General features: G+C 37.2%; 1 protein-coding gene across 8 annotated transcripts in view; it reads right to left on the bottom strand.

Moving 5' to 3' along the window:
- Positions 1-20826, bottom strand: part of LOC134535754 (WD repeat and HMG-box DNA-binding protein 1) — a 291056-nt gene that overhangs the window by 206357 nt on the left and 63873 nt on the right. For all 8 annotated transcript variants that reach the window (XM_063374986.1, XM_063374990.1, XM_063374984.1 and 5 more), the window contains 2 exons: positions 18679-18918; positions 10090-10326 (listed from right to left, as the gene is read on the bottom strand). In XM_063374986.1, the coding sequence (XP_063231056.1) occupies positions 10090-10326; positions 18679-18918 (477 nt within the window). The remainder of the gene's footprint in view (positions 1-10089; positions 10327-18678; positions 18919-20826) is intronic.

The raw sequence follows: 20826 nt of genomic DNA on the forward strand, positions 1-20826 counted from the left end.
AACCCTAAATGTTTTTCATCACTGCCATTCCGCACTACTCACTCACGATACTACAGATAAATAAGTTTATTTTAAACAGTTCTGTAGTACGGCTAACAAAGTTTCTTGGACTTAAAAGCAAGACGTACAGCTGTTGAATGATGACTGATGTGGAAAGCGCTCTGCACGTCAGGTCGTTACCGTTAGGTAGAAACGAGGCGGGGTGAATGCAAGGGTCTGAAGGTCAGGTAGACAAGGGTGGACAAAAACGGAACGTAAGCTACTGCAACGAGCGGAAACATTTACTGGTCTTACATCCCACAGTAATATTTCCGCTATCAGCACTTTGAAACGTGAATATTTAGAAGAAAACAAGAACAGATGCCGTATTTATTGCGCCTGTACACTTATCGAAAAGTCTTAATTTATTTTAAGAATAAAGTAGCGCACAGACAAGAAAATCCCACAAAACCACTTAGCATTGCAATAAAGACAATGCCTCTTGTTCATCTGATGCAATAACATTTCATGGCCGGGCAAAGTGATAGTTTTGCCCGGCCATGAAATGTTATGGCCGGGCAGTCGCCTGGGTCCTCCCCCGTGCTTATATTTTTTTTACCAACAGTGATCACGTTTGTATCCTTATGCAATACTTTTCTAGTAATTTGGAGTATATTTTACAACCAACTTAAAAAAACACTAATCGGTCAAAAAAAATCGGCATGATCGGTACCACATTTCTTGCATCGGCATGATAGGCAAATGTGGTGATCGGCTCACCCCTAGTAATGATGGTGGTAATGATGATGGTTATAATGTTCATGATGGTGGTGAAGATGATGGTGAGGATGGTGAGAAGATGATGGTGATGGTAGTGATAGTGATCATGTTGATGTTGATGATGATGGTAATGGTGGTGATTGTGATGATGATATGGTGGTGATGGTGATGGCAGGGTTGATGATGGTAATGGTGGTGGTGGTGGTGGTGGTGGAGGTGGTGGTGGTGGTGGAGGTGGAGGTGGTGGTGGTGGTGGTGGTGATGGTGTTGGCAATTGTAGTGATGGTGATGTTTCAGGGTGGCTACAGAATGGTAGAAATAAATTTCCCTGACTTTTCCCACCTGAATGTAAGGTTTTCCCTGAGAAAAATAAATTTGGAAAAAAAAAACACCTCATTTTATGCTTGCTTGAAATAAATTACAATTAGTGGCCGTGTGTGATTCACGGATACTCGATATACAAGTTACCAAAAGGAAAATTACTGCAATATCTCAATGTACCGGACAGGACTGGAAAATAATTTTGTAAGTGATGACTTCAATGGCATACTAAAGTACTGGACATAATGTGCAAATTAAATGTACAAACTTCATTGTTGGCATAATGCATATTTCACAACAAATGCAAAATATATTTATAAATCAACTTAACACAGGAATGATAATATTACAACCACATTGTGGAAAAAAAGGTATATAAATTAAAATAAATGTATCATAAAACCCAACACGAAAATAAATAACCACTGTGCACATTGCATAATGTCCCTAATAATTAATCAAAGAAGTTACTTTAAAAACAACTTAATTCAATCGCTATCCCTGTGATAAAAATTAAGATTTAAAAAATTACCAACCAAAGAAATAGAAAATAAAATATACACAAGAATGAAACTGTAACAAAATTTTACAGTCTAACTGGATTGTACACTTAATAAGCAGCAAAATTTATGTACCAAAAATAAAAGCACGTGCTTGCGATCTTGAATACATCAATTATCTTGTGGATTTCAGACACATAAAGTACACACAAGTTTTATACCACATACTTTAAACCACCATTTTTCACTTAAAATTTCCCTGCTCCAAGAAAAAACATTTGACACACACAAAAGAATCTATGTACATAGACAATAAATATTTAAAAAATTAAAAACAATATCAATATCAATTATGTCTTGGAAATTTGTTCAATTTTGTCTTCAATCATTCCAATTTCTCCTGGGCATCTTTCATCAGTTTTAACTTTTTAGTCTTTAGTTCCTTCACCTCTTGTGCTGCATGTCTCCTTTTATCTGCTTCTTCTTCCCTTAATTTTTCCTCTTTGTGATGTCTTTCTTTGTCTTCCTGAAATCTTGCCCGAGCACTGCGAGCTGCATGGATGAGGGATTTTGTTACTGGAACATTTGCAACACCACCAAATGAACTTACAGCATCATATGTAGTTCGCCTTGTTGTCTGGTCTCTCATATTTTCTATTATGCAGTCTTCATTTACAGAAAATCCTCGCTCCACCTGTGCATTTTCATGAGACAGTATCATAACCATCTTCATTACTTCTGTTATATTCTGCATTTTCCCCCATATCAAATATTTTCCACCAGAAGTGATCCACTCGTTCATTCACCCTACAAAACTCTTTCATTTCATTACTCACGCCAGGTTTTGAGCTGCAAACAGTAAATTCTCGAGCTGCATTGTCTGCAGCAGTTCCATGTAGCCAGTTATTATCTACAAGAATCTGCATTAAGTTTTCTAGTCGCTTGTTAGCAACCATTGCATGAACTGCTACAACAGCAGGGTCGAAGCACGAGATTGCCCTGGTTAACTTGAATTTCAGAGGTGAACGTTTTGTTCAACTTCTTTGCTACTTTCATCAGGCCCTTCCTACAGTCCTCACGAAAAGTCAAAATATGTATTTCAGCTATGTGCTCTTCCCCAATTCTTTTTGGGTTGCATAACCTATCTTAACTTGTTTGGCAGTAAGTAGGTTTACCTTATTATCTAAGACAAGCGAAACAACTGAACACTTTGTAATAACATCAGGTTTCACAATATGATCCAAGATATTATGCATAATCAGTGTGAGAACAGAATATAGGAAAGGTGCCATAGGCACATCACTTTGAAATTCTTTCACGTAAGACTCTAGATCTGATGCCACTGTGCAGAAAAATGCTACCTTAGCAGGCTGTAATGAGTCACCTACTGCTTACGAACTGTTGTATAGCTATGAGATGTTGGTACAATTTTTTTCTTTTTCAACACCACTTACAATCTTAGAGATGTGCGGTAGAATGTCAATTGCCCTCTGTGCAACCTTGCTGCTTTCGAGCCACCTAACTTCACAAAACTTCATGGGAAACACTGTGGATGATGAAAGTCTTGTATATTGCCCACCGAGGAGTATCTTTGAAAAGATAGTAAAAGGATCTCAAAAAGGCAATAATATCTCACGCTGTTTCTTTAATGCCTGCCTTAAATGCACAATGCATTGTGTGAAGTCCACAACTTCCAATGTCAAGAAGAACAGGACTAAGGTAATTTTTCTTTAGATCCTTTTTTAAATCTTGCAAAAACCTGAAATTAACATTGGGTCCAACCACTGAGACTTGAATGATTTTTAACAAGTCAATGTTGAGCGAAGACAGAGCTTTAACAAAAGCATTCAGCAGAACTGAAGATTTTGTGTGACCTAGAAAAGCTTAACCCTCTTAGTGCCAGCCTCTGCTAGTATGGTAGTGCTAATAGTGCCAGGTCATTTTTAACTAAATTGCATCTCTAGAGTTTAATTTTAATAACTTTTTAACCTTTACTGTTATAACTATGAAATTTTTTACTGTTTATAGATAAATGTTTTCTTCTGTCACTTGTCATGTTTAAACATAAAAATTTTCATCTTATTTTATTTTTGTTGTTTTTTAAATTAAAAAAAAATAATTATTAAATTTTTTTTATAAATTGTAATGTGGATAGGGAGTAGTTTTGACAGTAATATTCTTTGGTTTGAATTTTTTTTAAAATATTTAATTGTTTTTCTATATGATAGTATAATAGTGATGTAATTTTTTCCAATATTTATTCTAATAATAATTTTTTGAAAAAAAAAGAAAAAAAAAACATTGCTTTTCTAACTGTGTACAATACAAATGAAATATTTTCTTAGCGTAACTCCAACTATATAGTGTATTTTGAATCCTTATAATTTTTTAATAATTATAAGTCTGTTATTAATGTATTTAAAAAGTAAATGATTTAATTAAAAAATTATGCATTGCTATTGTATGTCTTTATACAAATTTAGGTGAAACTGACTTTCAAATTTTAGAAGAAAAATATTGTCTTGGTTTGATCAGCATTTTTCATTATCACATTTTTTTCAATTAAAAATATAAAATTAATTGGTAGTTCATGATAACAACAACGATAAATCCATCACAACTATAGTCAAATACATATTCACTGGTCCTAGCAGCTGTGTTTACTAAAACAAACACCATGCAATCCTTTATGGCATTTTGCACAAACTGTCCTTGAACGCTTTCTTTTTCCTCCCTGACGTTTACTCGATACACTGCAAACACAACATTCTTTTTCTTTCTTCAATGGCAGTTTCAGAATTCCTGATGACGCCACACTTTCGTTAGTGTCACCAGGTTGTTGGTGTTGCTGTTCTAGCCACTCTTTTCCGAGACTGTCCACTACAGCAGAGACGAACTCATATCTTGTCAGAATGTTACCATCTGTATTCATTTTGTACAAAATATAACTGTTGAGTACCATACGGCCAAATATATTGAAACATACTTTTTTCCAGTATTTCAATGACCTTCTATCGTCGAGATAACAATACAGCATCATATCACTTGTGTCTATACCACCCATGTATTTATTGTATTTGTGAATGATTTCTGGTTTTTCACGCACTCTCTCTAGTCCGTGCCGTTTTTTAGTACACTGAACATCTTCTGTTTTTCCATTTGTTGATAGTAAAATTACTGGTTTTGTTTGAGATTTCTTTTCGCGATATGCCAATAACAGCAGTTCATTACTTTTGAAATACCTTTTCTCCCCAACCTGAAATTTGTTTTGCCTGTGTAATTCGGCTGGTAGATGCTTCCTGTTCCGCCTAACAGTGCCAGTAAGGTAAGTCCCTTCAGAATAGAGTTTCTGTGCAACTGGTACACTTGTAAAAAAATTATCAACAAAAATGTGATAACCTTTTCGTAGTAAATTCACACCTGATAATAGCTTCATTATCACAGTGTACCCAAGACCATGTAGTTTTATGCTAGTCTTATCTAATTGATCTTTAGCACCACGGTATACATAAAATCCCATGCAGTAATTGACAGTACTATCACATAGCATCCAAAATTTTATTCCCCATCTATGGTGGTGTTTGTTGGGAAGGTATTGAAGTAATGAAGTATGGCTCTTTGTTCCGACCAAACTTTCATCAATGCTCAGCATTTGGTATGGAGTGAAGTGGTGCTTGAAAACATTATTTGCGTGGTCAATAATTGGTTTGAATTTTCCTTCTGGATCATAGTTTGATTCGCCTGGTAGACCAAGGTTTTTGTTATCCGATAGGTGGAAAAATTTTAGAAGTAGTTGAAATCTATTGCGAGAAAACATTTTTCGAAACCATGGCATGCTGCGAGAAGGAACAGTAGACCAATATGAGGAAAGTGTAGGCATTTTTTTGAGGCCCATATTTATTATACATGCTACAAATGCTTTCATTTCGACAACTGAAGTTTTTTTCCAAGAAATAGCTCTTGAACCTGTACCTAATTTACCCTTGTTCTGTGATAAAAACTGCTGAGCATATCTATTGGTTTCCTTTACAAGAAGCTGTAGTAAGGAAAAAGTAAACATTAGCTGGAAATATGCTATGGGCTTCGAGTTTCGAGGGGGTAAATGTTTTGGTCCAGCATTTTCTAAAAACTGGGGTATGTTGTGTTTTGGTGGTGAAAAGTTTTCACAAGAAGACCAGATTATATTATTTACGTCAGTCTGTTCATTTTCATCCGACGTATCACTTGAACTATCGCCTGAATTCGTACGAAGTGAAGCACCGGCTGGAATATAATTATCCGCAGCCACAGGAGTAAGTCTCGGTGTGTTTGAAGTAGATGGTAAATGCTCTTCCTCATCAGTACTTGTATCGTTGTCGCTTGTTGTATCACTTTCACAAATATCACTATCGAGCGAATAAAAATAGTCGAGCATTTCTTTGTCATCTTTACCCGCAATGTAACTTCTTTTCCGAGACATTATTATGAAAACGAAAACAAAAGCCTTGATCGCACAAAGTTTCGCGGTAGTATTAGTTTGAAACAGAGTAACATCACTTTCCACTGAGAAATATGCGGGAAAACGTGTTTACTATGACTACTACAATAATAATTTTCAACGCAGAATAACCAACGGTATAAAATCCTACGCAATTTGTAATATCCACGAAACTGGTAGTTACATATATCGTTTACATAAATGAACCATTGTTGTCATAACTTTGAAAAAAATACATTTGTAGAAATTTCTGGAAAACAGTTTCATGATATTTATAAAAGAATTAAAATAAAGAATTTACAAAAGAAACAATTTTTTTTCAAAAGGAAAAGTGTTTCTTTAGGATAAAAAATGCAGCAAAACGCGGTTTCTTACGCTGTGCGATGTCCAGCAGTATGACACTCATACTCTCTGTTGTGAGAAAAAAGAACTAAATAGTAGGGCACATACGCTACCTGTTTACAGAAAAAGGAACTAGATAGTAGGACACTTCATTAGAGAAAGGTAGAATGCGCTGCTAGTAACAAAAACCTGTCTTGAAAACGAAAAAAAAATCTGGCCGATTTTTCGGCCCTGGCAATTCTCGCACAACAAGGCAAGGCCGATTTATCGGACTTTGGCACTAAAAGGGTTAAGTTAAATAGCGAGCACATACTTCATTCTTCTGAGAATCTCAGAAACGAATGGTGATGTCCATTTGTTGTTTCTGAGACACCTTATTCAAGGACTCATCAAATCCAATAACTACATTCTTGCATGCATGGAGTGTTTCAAATAGCATGTTTCTGAAATATGGTTCTATTCCATAAAGAATTACATATGCCATCTTATCACGTTGCATTTGCATTTTTGCTGCAACGTCACTGTCGTGAAACATTATGGGAAACAAAGAAACAGCTTTGGCAGCAGACCTTAATGATTTGTGTGTCATGACACTGTGTAGGCACCATAAAACTTCTGCCTTTGTAATACTCTCACCCAACACATAACTTTTAAGTGCACAACTGGGATTAGAACTGACTTGTACTGATGAAACAGCAGATGGAGCAACTGAGACTTTAATATTTTCACTGCTTGTGCACATCTGGGGAAGAATAGTGCTCGATGAAGTGCTGGGAAAACTAATGCCGGGACTACTTGTAAGCACACTTGCTAACGCAGAAGTTGCTTTAACACCACTTGTGGATGCAGCAAATGCTCCAACAACACTTGTTGATGCAGAAGTTGCTTCAACATGTGGAGAATAATACCTCATTAGGGACACTGTTGAGTGTCAACTGGAAGCTGCCTTCATGTGCTTACTGTTGGCAAGATGGCTTGTAACAGCACGCCTACCCATATTGCTGAGAGAAAAGGTGTACCGACATAGTGAACATCCAGCACAAAATGAATCCTTATCATCTTCATATAACCAGGCAAATTTTTCACCATTGAGCCAGTCTTTTTGTAACCTTGTGTGTTTGTTCGGCATGCTTCACATCCTGAAAAGAGAGCAAATGGTTAGTGCCCATTTACTGAATTCCAGTACTTCATATCCAATAAAAATACCACACACACCACACACACATATATGTGTGTATGTGTAGTGGGCACCATTAATTTTGAAACAAGTTCAGGCAGGAAAAGAATTTTTGAATAATATTGCACTATAATTTTATTAAATAACTCTGCCCTTAATGTTCACGGATCTTTATTCATCTTACATTACACAATGCAGCAAATGAAAAAAAAAAAAATCAGAGTAGTTTATATACACATGCGCTGAACGACTGTAGTTCTCTACCAGACACCAAGCAGCTGGAGTGAAGTAGTAGGGCGTGGTGGCAGCAATAACGAGATAAGATACACCAGAAGGAAAGAGAATGGAAATACAAGAGGGGTGAGGTAGGAATGCAAGGAACGAGTGTTTTGAGGACGCAAGAGAGGAAAGATGGGACGGGAAGCATTCGTGAAAACAAAGCAAGGTCTTTTTTCCTTCCCTCGTCTATGTCCCACGCATAAAAAAAAAGAAGATACCAAGGTTGGTTGCGTTAAGAGAAAGAGATAATCACAATGTATGTTGAGTTGGCAACGAGACATGAAAAGTTTGACTGAAAATGCATTTAATGCACAGTAAATACAGAGGTGGGTGCTAGGCTTTTTAAAACGGTATTTTTTACAGCAACGATACATCTTACATATCTTTATGCAATATTAATTTATACATACATACATTTATACATCTGACCGCCGAAATATCATTAATTTAATATAAAGAAACAGCTAATTTTACAGTGGGATGTCACTGAAAATGCACTTAACGCAAAGGAAATTACAAGGCGGCAAGCTAAGAATTTGAATTTGAATTCAAAATTTTGAATATTTGCAGAACTCTACACACTGATACACTAGTCACTAGAATTACATTACAATCGCATCATATAAATCCCACTGTTCGGAAACTGAGAACCAAGAAAAATCTGCAAATGTTTGTGAAGTTCTTTACTGATATTATTTTGAAACATGAAACAGTTAAACTGTAAACACAACAGATTTGCTTCGCTGCCAGCTCACACTTGCGTCCGTCAGAGAAGGCTGTTATAAACATGCAAAATAACCACACAAAAGAAACCCAAATACTTACCACACAAATTATTCTTCGCTTCTGTGCATGTGTTCTCACTTCTCAAACAACAGTCACTGACTTCGGCTGCGCGCGGCAGGTGTGCTTGTTCGGGCGACCACAAACACCCCTTCCCCCTGCATGCTTACTACCACAGGCCAAAGGATCCTTTCAAACTCTTGCCCCTTGTCAATGTCAAGTTGACAAATTACTTACGCCCATTTTGTTGCTTTGATGGCTTAAGGCAAAAGCAAATTAGCCTTTCTGTAAATTTTTTTTCCCTCAATATAATTTTTTTCCCTGTCTATTCCCTGACCTTTGCAGGCTAGTAAAATTCCCTGACTATTTCCGGTTTTCCCGGCCTGTCGTCACCATGTGTTTATGATTGTGATGGTGGTGGTGGTGATGTTGATGAGGGTGGTGATGATAAGGATTATTATTTTGATAACCAAAATTATCATCATAATAATATTCATTATTATAATAATATTTTTCTACATCTCTTTTGTATGATGATAAAAGTAGTCTTCTAACAACCAGAATTTCTTTTCCTCAGAATCCCATTAGTAGTTATTTTTTGACTGATTCGAAGAACCATGGATTGATTGAAGTTCTCTCTTTTAGAGGACCCTCAAAAGTTGATTAAAATTGGGAATGGCTGAGTAGATCATCGTAGGAATCTCGCTGACTATAATTCATGGTATTCTTCACAACCAACAAATAATTTGTACAATCAAAGAACATTTCAGTTTTTTATAATGTCATTTGTATAGTAGCACAAATTGTTCTTGTAATTGTATCACAGTTCCATAGTTTTATAATAGTTTATATACATACACTAAATTATAATTATTATTGATAGAATATATTAAATATATGTCAAACCTTAGAGTGGTCAAGTTAAAGAAAACTTTCATAGAATATTTATAGTGATTTCAGTATTATAGGAAATCTCAAAAATTAAAAAAAAAAAATTACACTCACGAGGAATAGTGCAATCTTTCTGGAACATTTTCAGTCTATAGTTTGTTTTCAACTCTAGAGAAAATAAATTTTATTTATTATTATATTAAAAAAATAGTTCTCTATGTAGTGCAAAAGTCTAGTCTATGACGTCACACATAAACATAGTGAAACCACATCGTATTTCCAATTTAATATTTAACTTTGCTTACTGCAGTAAAACATTATAACAATAACTGTATCCAAGTGACACTAGATATTTTGTTATTTAAAACAAATAATAAAATTTTACCAAATTCAAAATTGTACACTTATCATATATTTGTACTATTCATCCATAATTTTTATTAGCACACACGCACATTAATACATAAAAATTATATTACATAGTTGCGCACAAAGCACTTAAAAACTTCATTATTCACAATGTTATACCAAAAGCTGACTGACGGACAGCGTGCACCTACCGGGTGCTCCTCCTCCAGGCAGCCACACACGGTCCCCAGCTGGCCGGAGAAGTCGCAGAAGGCCAGCTCTCCGCTGCCGGTCGGGTTCCAGGCCAGGCCGCAGATCTGGAGCTGCTTGTGTTGCGAGGTGAAGCCAACACAAGACTTGAGCTGCACGCTCCACACGACGATGTCGCCGGCCAGCGAGCTGGCTGCCAGCAGCCGGCCGCACGGCGAGAAGCAGCTGATGGACACTTCCTGCAAGCAGCGCACACGGGTTCTGACGCGCCCCCGCCAGGTGTGTGTGTTACCGTAGTTTTGACTTTGTTTAACATGGTTCATACTGCCTATGAAAGTTAAAATCAGGGAGTCCCAAGCTTTTTAAGTTCACAGCGCATTTAGTTTTAGTGTTTTGTCTCGGTCTAGTTGAAATATGTAGGGTAGATGCAATGATGCTAGATTAATAGTGCAAGCGAAGACACGATTTCAGCGCGCCCCCTCGATCCTCGCGCCCTAGGCTGCAGCCTAATTAGCCTAGGGGTTAATCAGGCGCTGCACACGTGACCACGAAACAACCCACATGTGCACTGTCACCTTACCAAGCACAAGCACAGAGAAGCACAGGTGGGATGAGCAAGCACACAGTCTTTCCTGTCGTCACTGCCAGAGCACTGCAATTACCATCGTGGCACCTCACATAGTCTGCATCTCACCCCTACTGCTTGGGTCAAACAAAAAATTATGTTAGTTGTAACATTATAAATTCCAAAAATGTTAAATAAACTTTACAAAGATTAATATATATATAAATATCTAATCTATGGCCACTAAATATCTTAACGTTATTAAAATTGTGATTTTAGAATAATTAACACTTCAAAAAATAAAAAATGTACAAGAATGGGTAAAGAGATATATATATATGAATGGTGAATTTGCAAAACAACTTAAGTCACATTTTTGGTGTTTTGAGATTATTGCCTAATCGTGAAGCAATTGCAAAGGGCTACGGTTTACTAGTAAAATGACTTTAGTACACGTCTTTGTTGCGTTTTTATCTGCTCCTGCATTTTTATCTTTATAGACAAAACAACCTAAGTCCCGGACTTAGGTCGTTTTGACTGTGAAAAATTTTTTGATGTGAGAGTAAGCGTGGTTGTGTGGACACACATGCCATCTACCTTAAATAACTGGAACTAAATGTTCTGATACTTGTATGCTATCTGTTGACAAATATGTTCAGCTCAGTGTGAACGAAAATGTTGTTGCAAACGTGCGTGTTGTGAAATAAAACAAAAGTAAGTTTGTAGGAAAATGGCGTGTTCTAGCAGTAGTTTGAAGAGTTATTTTGAAGAAGCTATTGACAACAATGATATACGAAAGAAGGGTGTCAAAAGGACTGCTGAATACAAAAAAAACATTATAAAAATGGCTAAGGTAAAAGGTTTGGAACACAAGAACCATGTAAACAAGCTTGTACCAGCTAGATGCACTGAACAAGAATGTGGGTAAGTACATAGTGCTAATAAGTTGTAAGAACGATACTAAATAATACAGTAAAATGAGAATACCAGAACACTCGCGGTCTTGCAATTAGTGAGAAATGTTAGTGGTGTTGCCATCTCAGGAAAACGAACTGCAGAACATTACATTTAAATCAGTAAAATGTTTCTCTGTGAATACAGATGAAGAGAAAATAAATTTTTTACCTTCAGAGTAATTTATTAATAGATGTCCTGAAGATATAATTAACAACACAAACCCCTTGTGTGTTAAATGTGTTAAAAAAGAGTGATATTTGATAATAATACAATATAAGTTAACATTTATTCCAAAAATAAAAAATAAAAGTTAGTCCTACAGCCAATAGATTATTTGTCACATTCTCACGAATGTTATTTATATATTGCTATCCAGTCTTCCCCTTTTACGGCATTTACTATACATAATTGTTGTTATATGCAAACGTTGCAGAAAATGCACGACTTATTACTATAAAGTACCTAGTTCGAATCAGGATACAGGTTACTAAACTAGTAACTTCTATGGCATATAAAAATCTTAGAGTGCTTTACAAAACAAACTGTCATATTTTATTTTTGAATAAATAACAATTAAGCTAAACAATAAAATTAAATGGATGTGTTCAGTTATGTACCTCTAACTCAATCACACTATTTTTCACAGATTTCCGAATGGTTAGAAATAGTAGGGCGTAGACTGTTTGGTGTATTATTGCATTTTGTACTAGATACCAATTAAATTACTAACATTAACAGATATTGAAGAGTGACGAACAAATTACAAGAGGTAATAATAATTATGTACTGTTCTTTGATTTCAGTTGCAAGAAAAAGAGCTTCAGGCTAGTTTCAGATAATACCTTCATTGAGGCAGTAAACCAAATGAATGGGTTCAATACCAAGAATGAGCAGGATGTGTCTTTGCAAGGACTAATAATGCGTAAAGACTTCAAAGAAGAAGGGGCAGGAAATACGAACCTGGCAGACGAGAAGCTATGTTTGTGTACCATGTAAGGGACTCTGGTAAACTGGTTGCTGTGTGTAAGAAAGCATTTTTGAGTATTTATTGTGTTAGTGAATCTAGTGTCAAGCGTTTGTGCCAGCTGATACTACTTGGAAAATCACCAAGTGATGAGAGGGAAAAACACAAACCATCAAGTGCAAAAGACGCTACTATTCTTGCTGATATTCATAGCCATATATCCTCCTTTCCAGTTAATCAAACTCATTATGGTGATGTTGATATTTATTATCTTAGTGGAGAACTAACAGTCAAGAAAATGCATGAAATGTTTGTTGACAAGTATGCAGACAGGAATGTATCATATCATTACTACCACAAGTATTTCAAGAGCCATTTTAGTTTGAAGTTTGGTAGACCTAGTGTTGATACTTGTGTAATTTGTGAAGAAAAAAGTATTAAACTAAAAAGCTGTCTAAATGACACCGCCAAACGCGTCGCAACGGCCGAACTCCTTGTGCATAAACGCAGGAGCAAGAAATTCTATTTAACATTGAAACGTGCATCTCAATTGTGCATCGAAAGAGATGAATTTGTCGCATTGTCATTTGACTACATGCAAAACATATCGTTGCCAAAGATTCCAGCTGACTGTTCCTGTATTTTCAGTGCACAACCTTAAAACTAGGGCTGTACGGGATAGGTAATTTTGGTTCGGGAAAAATTCGGGCGGGAAGCTATGATTTCCCTCGGGAAACGGGACGGGAACGGGAATTATTTAAAAGTGCAATTTGTATCCAAGCAAATTTATTTATTTAAAAAATGGGCTATCAAAACCATATCATTTTAACTTTTAAAAGCCATAGTATTAAAATAAAAATTTTGAAAAAATAAACAATACTATGAAATGCCTCCATTTTCGTGTATGAACACCAGTTCCTCTGTATGTTCTGAGGTAAGGGACATACGCTTGGGGGATACAATGTTCCCAGCAGAAGAAAACACACGTTCACTTGCTGTTTCTGTTGCAGGGATGCCTAAATACTGCATTGCAACTTTACACACGTTAGGGAACGCATCTTTTCCTTTTTCTCTCCACCACTTTAGGGGATCATCACTTCTTTGTATAACAGGCATACTGAAATAGCAATCAGTTTCTGATGACATGATCTGGTTACTTGATTCGCTCTCAGCAAGTTCGTCAAAAACACTCCAGAGAGAAGTAGAACTCTGTGCCAACTCACTGGTACCTGCAGTTGTTACTGAAAGAAAAAGAAACACCACATTCTTACACAATGCTATAGTGGCTTTTGTATAAATAAAATAACTAGGCCTACAAATAAATTAAACAATACCTGGTTGTGCCGTTGCCTGTGTGATTTCTTTTACTTTTTTATCCAGGTGGTTACGTGCCAAAAGTTTTTCTTCCGTTGGAATTACAACAGCCTTAAACCTCGGGTCTACTAACATTGCAGTATAGTATGGCTCTTTTCGATCGTAGCATGGAAATCGTGCTTGGAGAGCCAGAAGTACCTCATTTGCAAACTCCCATCCCTGTTTTGCATTGGTGTTGATGTAGGCCTTCAGACAATTTTTTAGAGAAAAAATGACCGGAATGACCATTGATGCTGATGGTGAACGTTCACCACAAAGTTGGGTTGTAGCATCATACAATGGTTGCAATATATTAATGTAAGAGTCAATAAGGTTCCATTCACTCAACTGCAGATTGTCCATGTTCAGTGTTGGTAAGTGACGAGAAAGAGGTATCTTGTTGTCAAACAATCTCTTCAGCATTAAAAACTCTGAATTCCATCTTGTCTGACAGTCTTGAATCAAGTTTAGTACCGGCAGATCTAGTTCTTCTTGAATTCGATGCAACTGTTCAGTTGCTCGCGCACTGTGTTTGTATCGTCCAACAATAGAACGTGACTTTTTCAGTACCTCTTTGATCTCACATGTTACTTTAACAGCATCTTGCAATACAAGCTGCAGTGTATGTGCAAAGCACTGCAGCTGCGTAAACTTAAGTTTGCATAGCGAAAGTCCCAACTTAAGGTTTCGTCCATTATCACTCACAATGTACATGTCCACTTTGTCCCCTGCATTTTCTAAGTCCCATTCATTGAAGCACTCTACTAGTTTCTCACTAATTGCTTCACCAGTGTGTCCACCAGGAAAGCTGTAACACCCTAAACAGTACTTCTTCATGTCAAAATCTTCAATAAAATGACATGTCAGCGACATGAATGCTTCGTTGCTAGCAGATGTTCACAAATCACAAGTGAATGATAAAGAAGCAATTTTGGATAAACTTATTGCATTGGCAATATGTTCAGACATTTTTGCCTTTGTTTTGTTGTACAGTTCAGGTATTACTCTTCTTGAAAAAGTGTTACGAGATGGCACTGAATAAAGTGGTTGAGCTATTTTAAGGACTTTTTGAAATTTATGATTTTCCACTGTACTGTATGGCAACATAGCATCAGCTATCCATTCCCCAATACAGTTCGTCAGTGAAATGGCCCTTTCATGTGTTGAAGGCCATTTGTAAGCTTCGTCTAAGCGAAGTTGCTTCTTTGTTGGTTCTAAAGTTTTTTCCCCAATATTTCCGCCTTTCCGTGTTGCTTCTATCTGTTCAAGTTCTTTTTTCAAATTTGGATGTTGCATCAGATGTCGAAGCAACCCAGATGTGCTACCAAAATTGGTTTTTAAAACCTTTTTGCATTGTTTACACTGTGCAGACACATTATCTGGCATTTTTTGGTAAAAAGACCAGATAGGAGTTTTTAATTTGGTGTGGCGACTTTCCATGATGAAATTCACGTACGTAAACACACACACCTTATGTAAAAAACTTCACACTAAAATACTCGCCAACACAGATAATATCACAATGCTTTTAAAACCGGAGTAAAATACATTGAATATCTTGTTCTGTAGAGAAAGGAACCTGAATCTCTGGCGCTCGGCTTTGTGTGTGGAACAGCATCGGTGACAAACTTTATGATATGTAAATATTTAGAAAAAACATTTCACCACAGTTTCTCTCAACGCCTATCTTTGCTTTCACCGTCGTTTGCCCTAAACACCAAAATTATGAACGTTCAAATACATTTCGATGTAATATACATCAGTATCGCCAACGTCTTTCGCAATATTTCTTATTTGTTAAAACGAACATCACCGAACATGCACGAAGACGCCATATTTACAAGACTTTGAACGTTCACATCACCAAACGTTTTACTCATGGCCGTATGGTACACCTTGGCAAGTGGCACAAAAAAAAATGTTTACAATGGCAAACGAAGCTGAGAAATTGCCGTGGCCACCAACGCACGTAGTAAAGTAAACTAAATACAGTTTACACAATTCGCTTTACTTTTATTGTTCCGTCTAAACGTGTGTCACGGTTAGCTATAAAATGGAGCGCTAATGCAACATTAATTGCGGGAAATGCTTAGCATTAAACGGGAAAATAATGCATTAAAACTATAGGGAAAATAACGGTGCCAGTAAAAAAAATACGTTAATTACGCAAATTCGTATATCTCAGGTACGTAAAAATGAGGTTCTACTGTCATCACAGAAAACTTATGTTCCGTTACGAAGACACCTAAAGATAGGTTACGCAGTGATTTTATCAGAAAAATTATCAATATACATTTTCGGGAAATATTACTTTCCCGAATAATTTCGGGAAAAATTCATTCCCGAAATTTCCCGAAAAATCGGGATCCCGCCCAGCTCTACTTAAAACCAGCGAGGCCGTATTTTACATATACCACGGACAGGCCAAAAAAGGGCCGAACGAGGTATGTAGTTTCCTACTTGACTACATGAACAACTTTATTCCTGACTCAGCAACCGAGATATGGTTGTTTTGTGACGGATGTCCAGGCCAGAACAAAAACAACACTGTCATCAGATTTTTAAGGGCATTAACTGCACAAAAACGGTTCCTCAAGATCAGACTTCTGTTTCCCATCAGAGGCCATTCATTTTTACCTTCGGACAGAGATTTTGCTGTGGTGAAAAGGTGTTTGCGTCGTTTGGACAGATTCTACACACTAAAGGATGTGTGTGAGCTATTTGTGCACTCTAGTGCAAAGAAAAAAATTACAGTGAACATTGTCAAAAGTGAAAATGTGTACAACTTTCATAGTTGGTGGCTAACTATTTACAAAAAGAATGTAAATTCCCTGGAATCATCAACCTGCCATGTACCACGAAGTCATAAAATCCAGTTCAGCATTTCCTCTTTCATGGAGTTCCAATTTTCTGCAGACCACTTCGGCATTGTCGTAGCCAAGCCATTTATTGATAGCCTAGTTGCTCACAAATTTGCCCTTGGCCCAACATATCCCCACAACCCAGATCTTCCAACTCAGAAAGCTTATCCCAATGGTTTTATCCCAATTAATGCAGACAAATTACAAGATGTACGAAAGATGCTCAAATACATTCCAGAAGAAGAAGTCGTGCAGGCATTCTACCTTGGCATTGTACATTGGGCAGCAATATACCATTGAACGTTTACCACATGTAGGTTGTGTCTGATGCAGAGTGAATTGTTGACACAATCTTATTATGTTGACTGAACTGTTATTCTCATTGTTGAAGTATCCTTGTAAATTGAGAAAAATAATCCTACTATCTCTAAAAATTGTTTGTAACACGTGACTGTATTGTTGAAATAAATTGATATTGATCTTAAAGGATAAGGAGTTTCTCAGTGCCATCTGCTAAAACATATGTTGCCTACCATACAACAATAATTACTTCGTAACTTCACCTCGTTTCTTAATAAAAACATTAAGAGATTAATTTAATTTTAATGATAATTATTACAAAATATATTATATTTTGTATTGAATATTCGTGAATTTGCAAAACGTCTTAAGTCCAGCATTTTTTATATTTTTTCTAAAAACATATGAAATTTAAACCTTCTTTCAGAAGTGGAAAAATATTCGCAATACTGATCTGTTTGCTTTACGCCAATAAAAAGTGGCACAATATGTGCCAACAGCACATTACACAGTTTTTTGTGATTTACTCAAAACGATTAGTTTGGACTTACGTCGTTTTGCAAATTTACCATTAATATATATATATATATATATATATATATATATATATATATATATATATATATATATATATATATATATATATATATATTAAACCTTATTTTACACTACTAAATGATAAGATGTTTACCAAGTCAATAATTTCTACACAAGAGAATTGTTTTTTTACAGAAACTAGTGATACTATCAAAAATCTCAACATCATGAAAAATATTCCACACATTTACATTGGAATGACGAGTTACAACCACTTTAATGACCATGACCCCAGACCCAACAACCATGGTGGGAACAATCCCGACAGTATAACAGTATAAAAAGTATACGGAGATAGGCACCTTGTATTGCACGGCGTGAAAAAAAAAAATGAAAATTTGCGACGCGTATTGCCAGCAAGCAAGAAACCAAAATCTTTGATGTTGAACTCGACATCCTGAAGACTCGTCAATCCAACTCAATGAGGTCAAGCAGAGCAGCCAGCTCGCATCCACACGCCAATGGCGGAGCCTGCAGCTAGGAAGAAGGAATAGTGGAAAATAGTGGAAGAGGTGAAGGGGAACACAGGACAGTGCGAGAGACGGACATAAGGTACCGATCCCACATGATCAGTCTGCATGTCCGTTTTCCACGTTAAAATATATATTTTTTTCCCCCATCTCATTGATCAATCTTGCAAGATAACATAACTATAAAACTAAAAATACTTATCGAAACACATTTCTACCACACTTAACAATAAAATTATTTCTGCAACATCCACAACATGCACTGTTATCATTTCCACCAATGCTACACATCCAAATTTGACAGTCTGTAAAACATATTTTCCTTGATTATTCAATCTTTGGAATAATACATTATAGGTTGTGAAACAGGTGATTGACTACATATATCTACATTTTATCATGCTTCAAATAATTTTAAAAATTACAAGTTCAAACATTGATTGTTTATCTTAATGATGAGAAGAGCTGGGTTTTCAAGTACCTGCACATGAACTTGTGATCAGGTACAGGCTGGTACAACTCACCTCCTGCACGGCGGGGTGAGAGAAGACGTGGTGGCGACGCCACGTGGCGCGCTTGTAGAGAACCACGTGGTTGCCTTCAGGCACGGCCAGCACCTGCCCACCGCCGCTCTGCCAGCTCACTCGGCACAAAGCCCTGGCCTCGAAGAAGGACGCACACACGGCAGCACACGTCCAGGACTGCAGCACACTCGCTGTGGCCAGGTCCCACACGCACACCTTGCCGTCGCCGCTCGACGAGGCCTGCACACAGCAGATCACACGTGGTGGCCTTCAGGAGCTCTGCAGTTCTGCTAGACTACTACCCCCCAGTGTCAAGGCCCTCTGAGCATGTCTCCACGAAACACACATCACTCAAAAACAGTGTGTTGGTTATTCATTCTCAGTCCAAAACACAACAACATCCCTTACAAAACTATTCATTAAAAAAATTACAAGGTGCTGAAATAAATACTAACTAATATGATCAACAAAAACTATAATGCCAGAAACTATTAAACATAACTAAATAAACTTACACTAATGATGTACTGCTAAAAGGTAAATAATATGTGACAGTCACAGTCTTCCTTCTTCAATAGTTCACAGCTGAATTATTGTTTTAGGAGAGGGTGGGGGGAGGGGAGATCTATTGGTACCTTCTATATGCAATGAAATATGACACTGTAGGTTTACTCCATGTGCTCTGCAAGTCGTAGTAGGATCTGTCACATCTGCACTACTTCACTCTCCATTGCTGCAATGTCCATGGCTGCTGCTACTGGACTTACTGCCAGCACTTTTATATCCACGGCGATGCAAACAATAGATCTTCTATGAAGGCCTGATGCTATTTTTGTAGTCGTGTCTGCCTACCCACATGTTTGCCGGTGAAAACTTTTCAGCTCATAAGTAACTGTTCTCAAAAACAGAAACACACAAGGTTTATAAAGTGATGCAATACTGTATTCTATAATGTTTCTTACAATTTCATCTTTCTTTAAATTCTGGATTTACTGTTATAGTAGGGGGAGCACGCCGGTACTGGGACAGTGTCAACAAAGGGACAGGTGTTTGTCTGAGCACGTGGGGGGCGTGGCACCACGTGGTCGGGTGGGCGTGGCACCACGTGGTCGGGTGGGCGTTGCCGGGCGCCACGTGGAGGGTCCGCAGGGGGTTTGTTGACGTCACGTGGAGGGGGTGGGGTGGGGCGGGGCGTATCGATCGTGAGCCAACTTTGGTAGGATCGATATATCTCGTCGGGTAACTTCGGGCGGGTTCGTTGCGGAGGGGAGATGGAGGTTGAGGGGGTGTGTGTATGTTTCTAAATGAGGGAGGCAGGTAGCGCTAGTGTCGCGCGCCGGAATTATTTTTACAAGTATAAAAATGTGAGGGGTGGCGACGGTTGGATTCGAACCTTCGTTTCTGGATCGTTAGTCCGTCACTCTAACCACAGGACCACGAGACCATATTGGAGAAAATAATTTCAGATGTTGTATATATGCTTATAAAATATTTTTTTTTAAAGAGAAGGTATATATTTTATTTATAGTGCTAAGCGTGAAATTTAAAAACGGGCGGCCGCCATGTTTATTTTTTTATAGTGCTAGTCGGCAAATTTAAACGGCGGGAAATTTAAAAAAACGGTCGGCCGCCACGTTTTATTTTTTTATAGTGTTAAGCGGTAAATTTAAACGAGACGCATCGGCTGCTATGCGGCCGCCATGTTTATTTTTTTATAGTGCTAGTCAGCCAATTTAAACGGCGGGAAATTAAAAAAAAATATATGTATAGTGTCGGCTGCTAGTCGGCCGCCATGTTTTATTTTTTTTATAGTGATAAGCGGGAAATTTAAAAAAAAAAAAACGGGCCGGCCGCCATGTTTATTTCAACAGTTGAAAAAAATAATAATAATTTCGACTGCTAGGAAGTAACCAGAACAGCCAACTTTGGAAGAAAAAAAAAATTAAATAATATTATATATATGTATGACAATCGATTGCTGAAAGTCGCCATCTTGTAGTACAGCATACCAGGCCGCCGTCTTGTAGCATAGCACACCAGGCCGCCATCTTGTAGCACAGCATACCAGGCCGCCATCTTTTTTTTCTTCCCCATTTATAGTCATTGTTTTTGTTTTTTGCATTTCTCTCAAGTTTGAATATAAAAGAA

The sequence above is a fragment of the Bacillus rossius genome, chromosome 10, assembly GCF_032445375.1.
Source record: "Bacillus rossius redtenbacheri isolate Brsri chromosome 10, Brsri_v3, whole genome shotgun sequence".
In the NCBI taxonomy this organism is placed as follows: Eukaryota; Metazoa; Arthropoda; class Insecta; order Phasmatodea; family Bacillidae; genus Bacillus; species Bacillus rossius.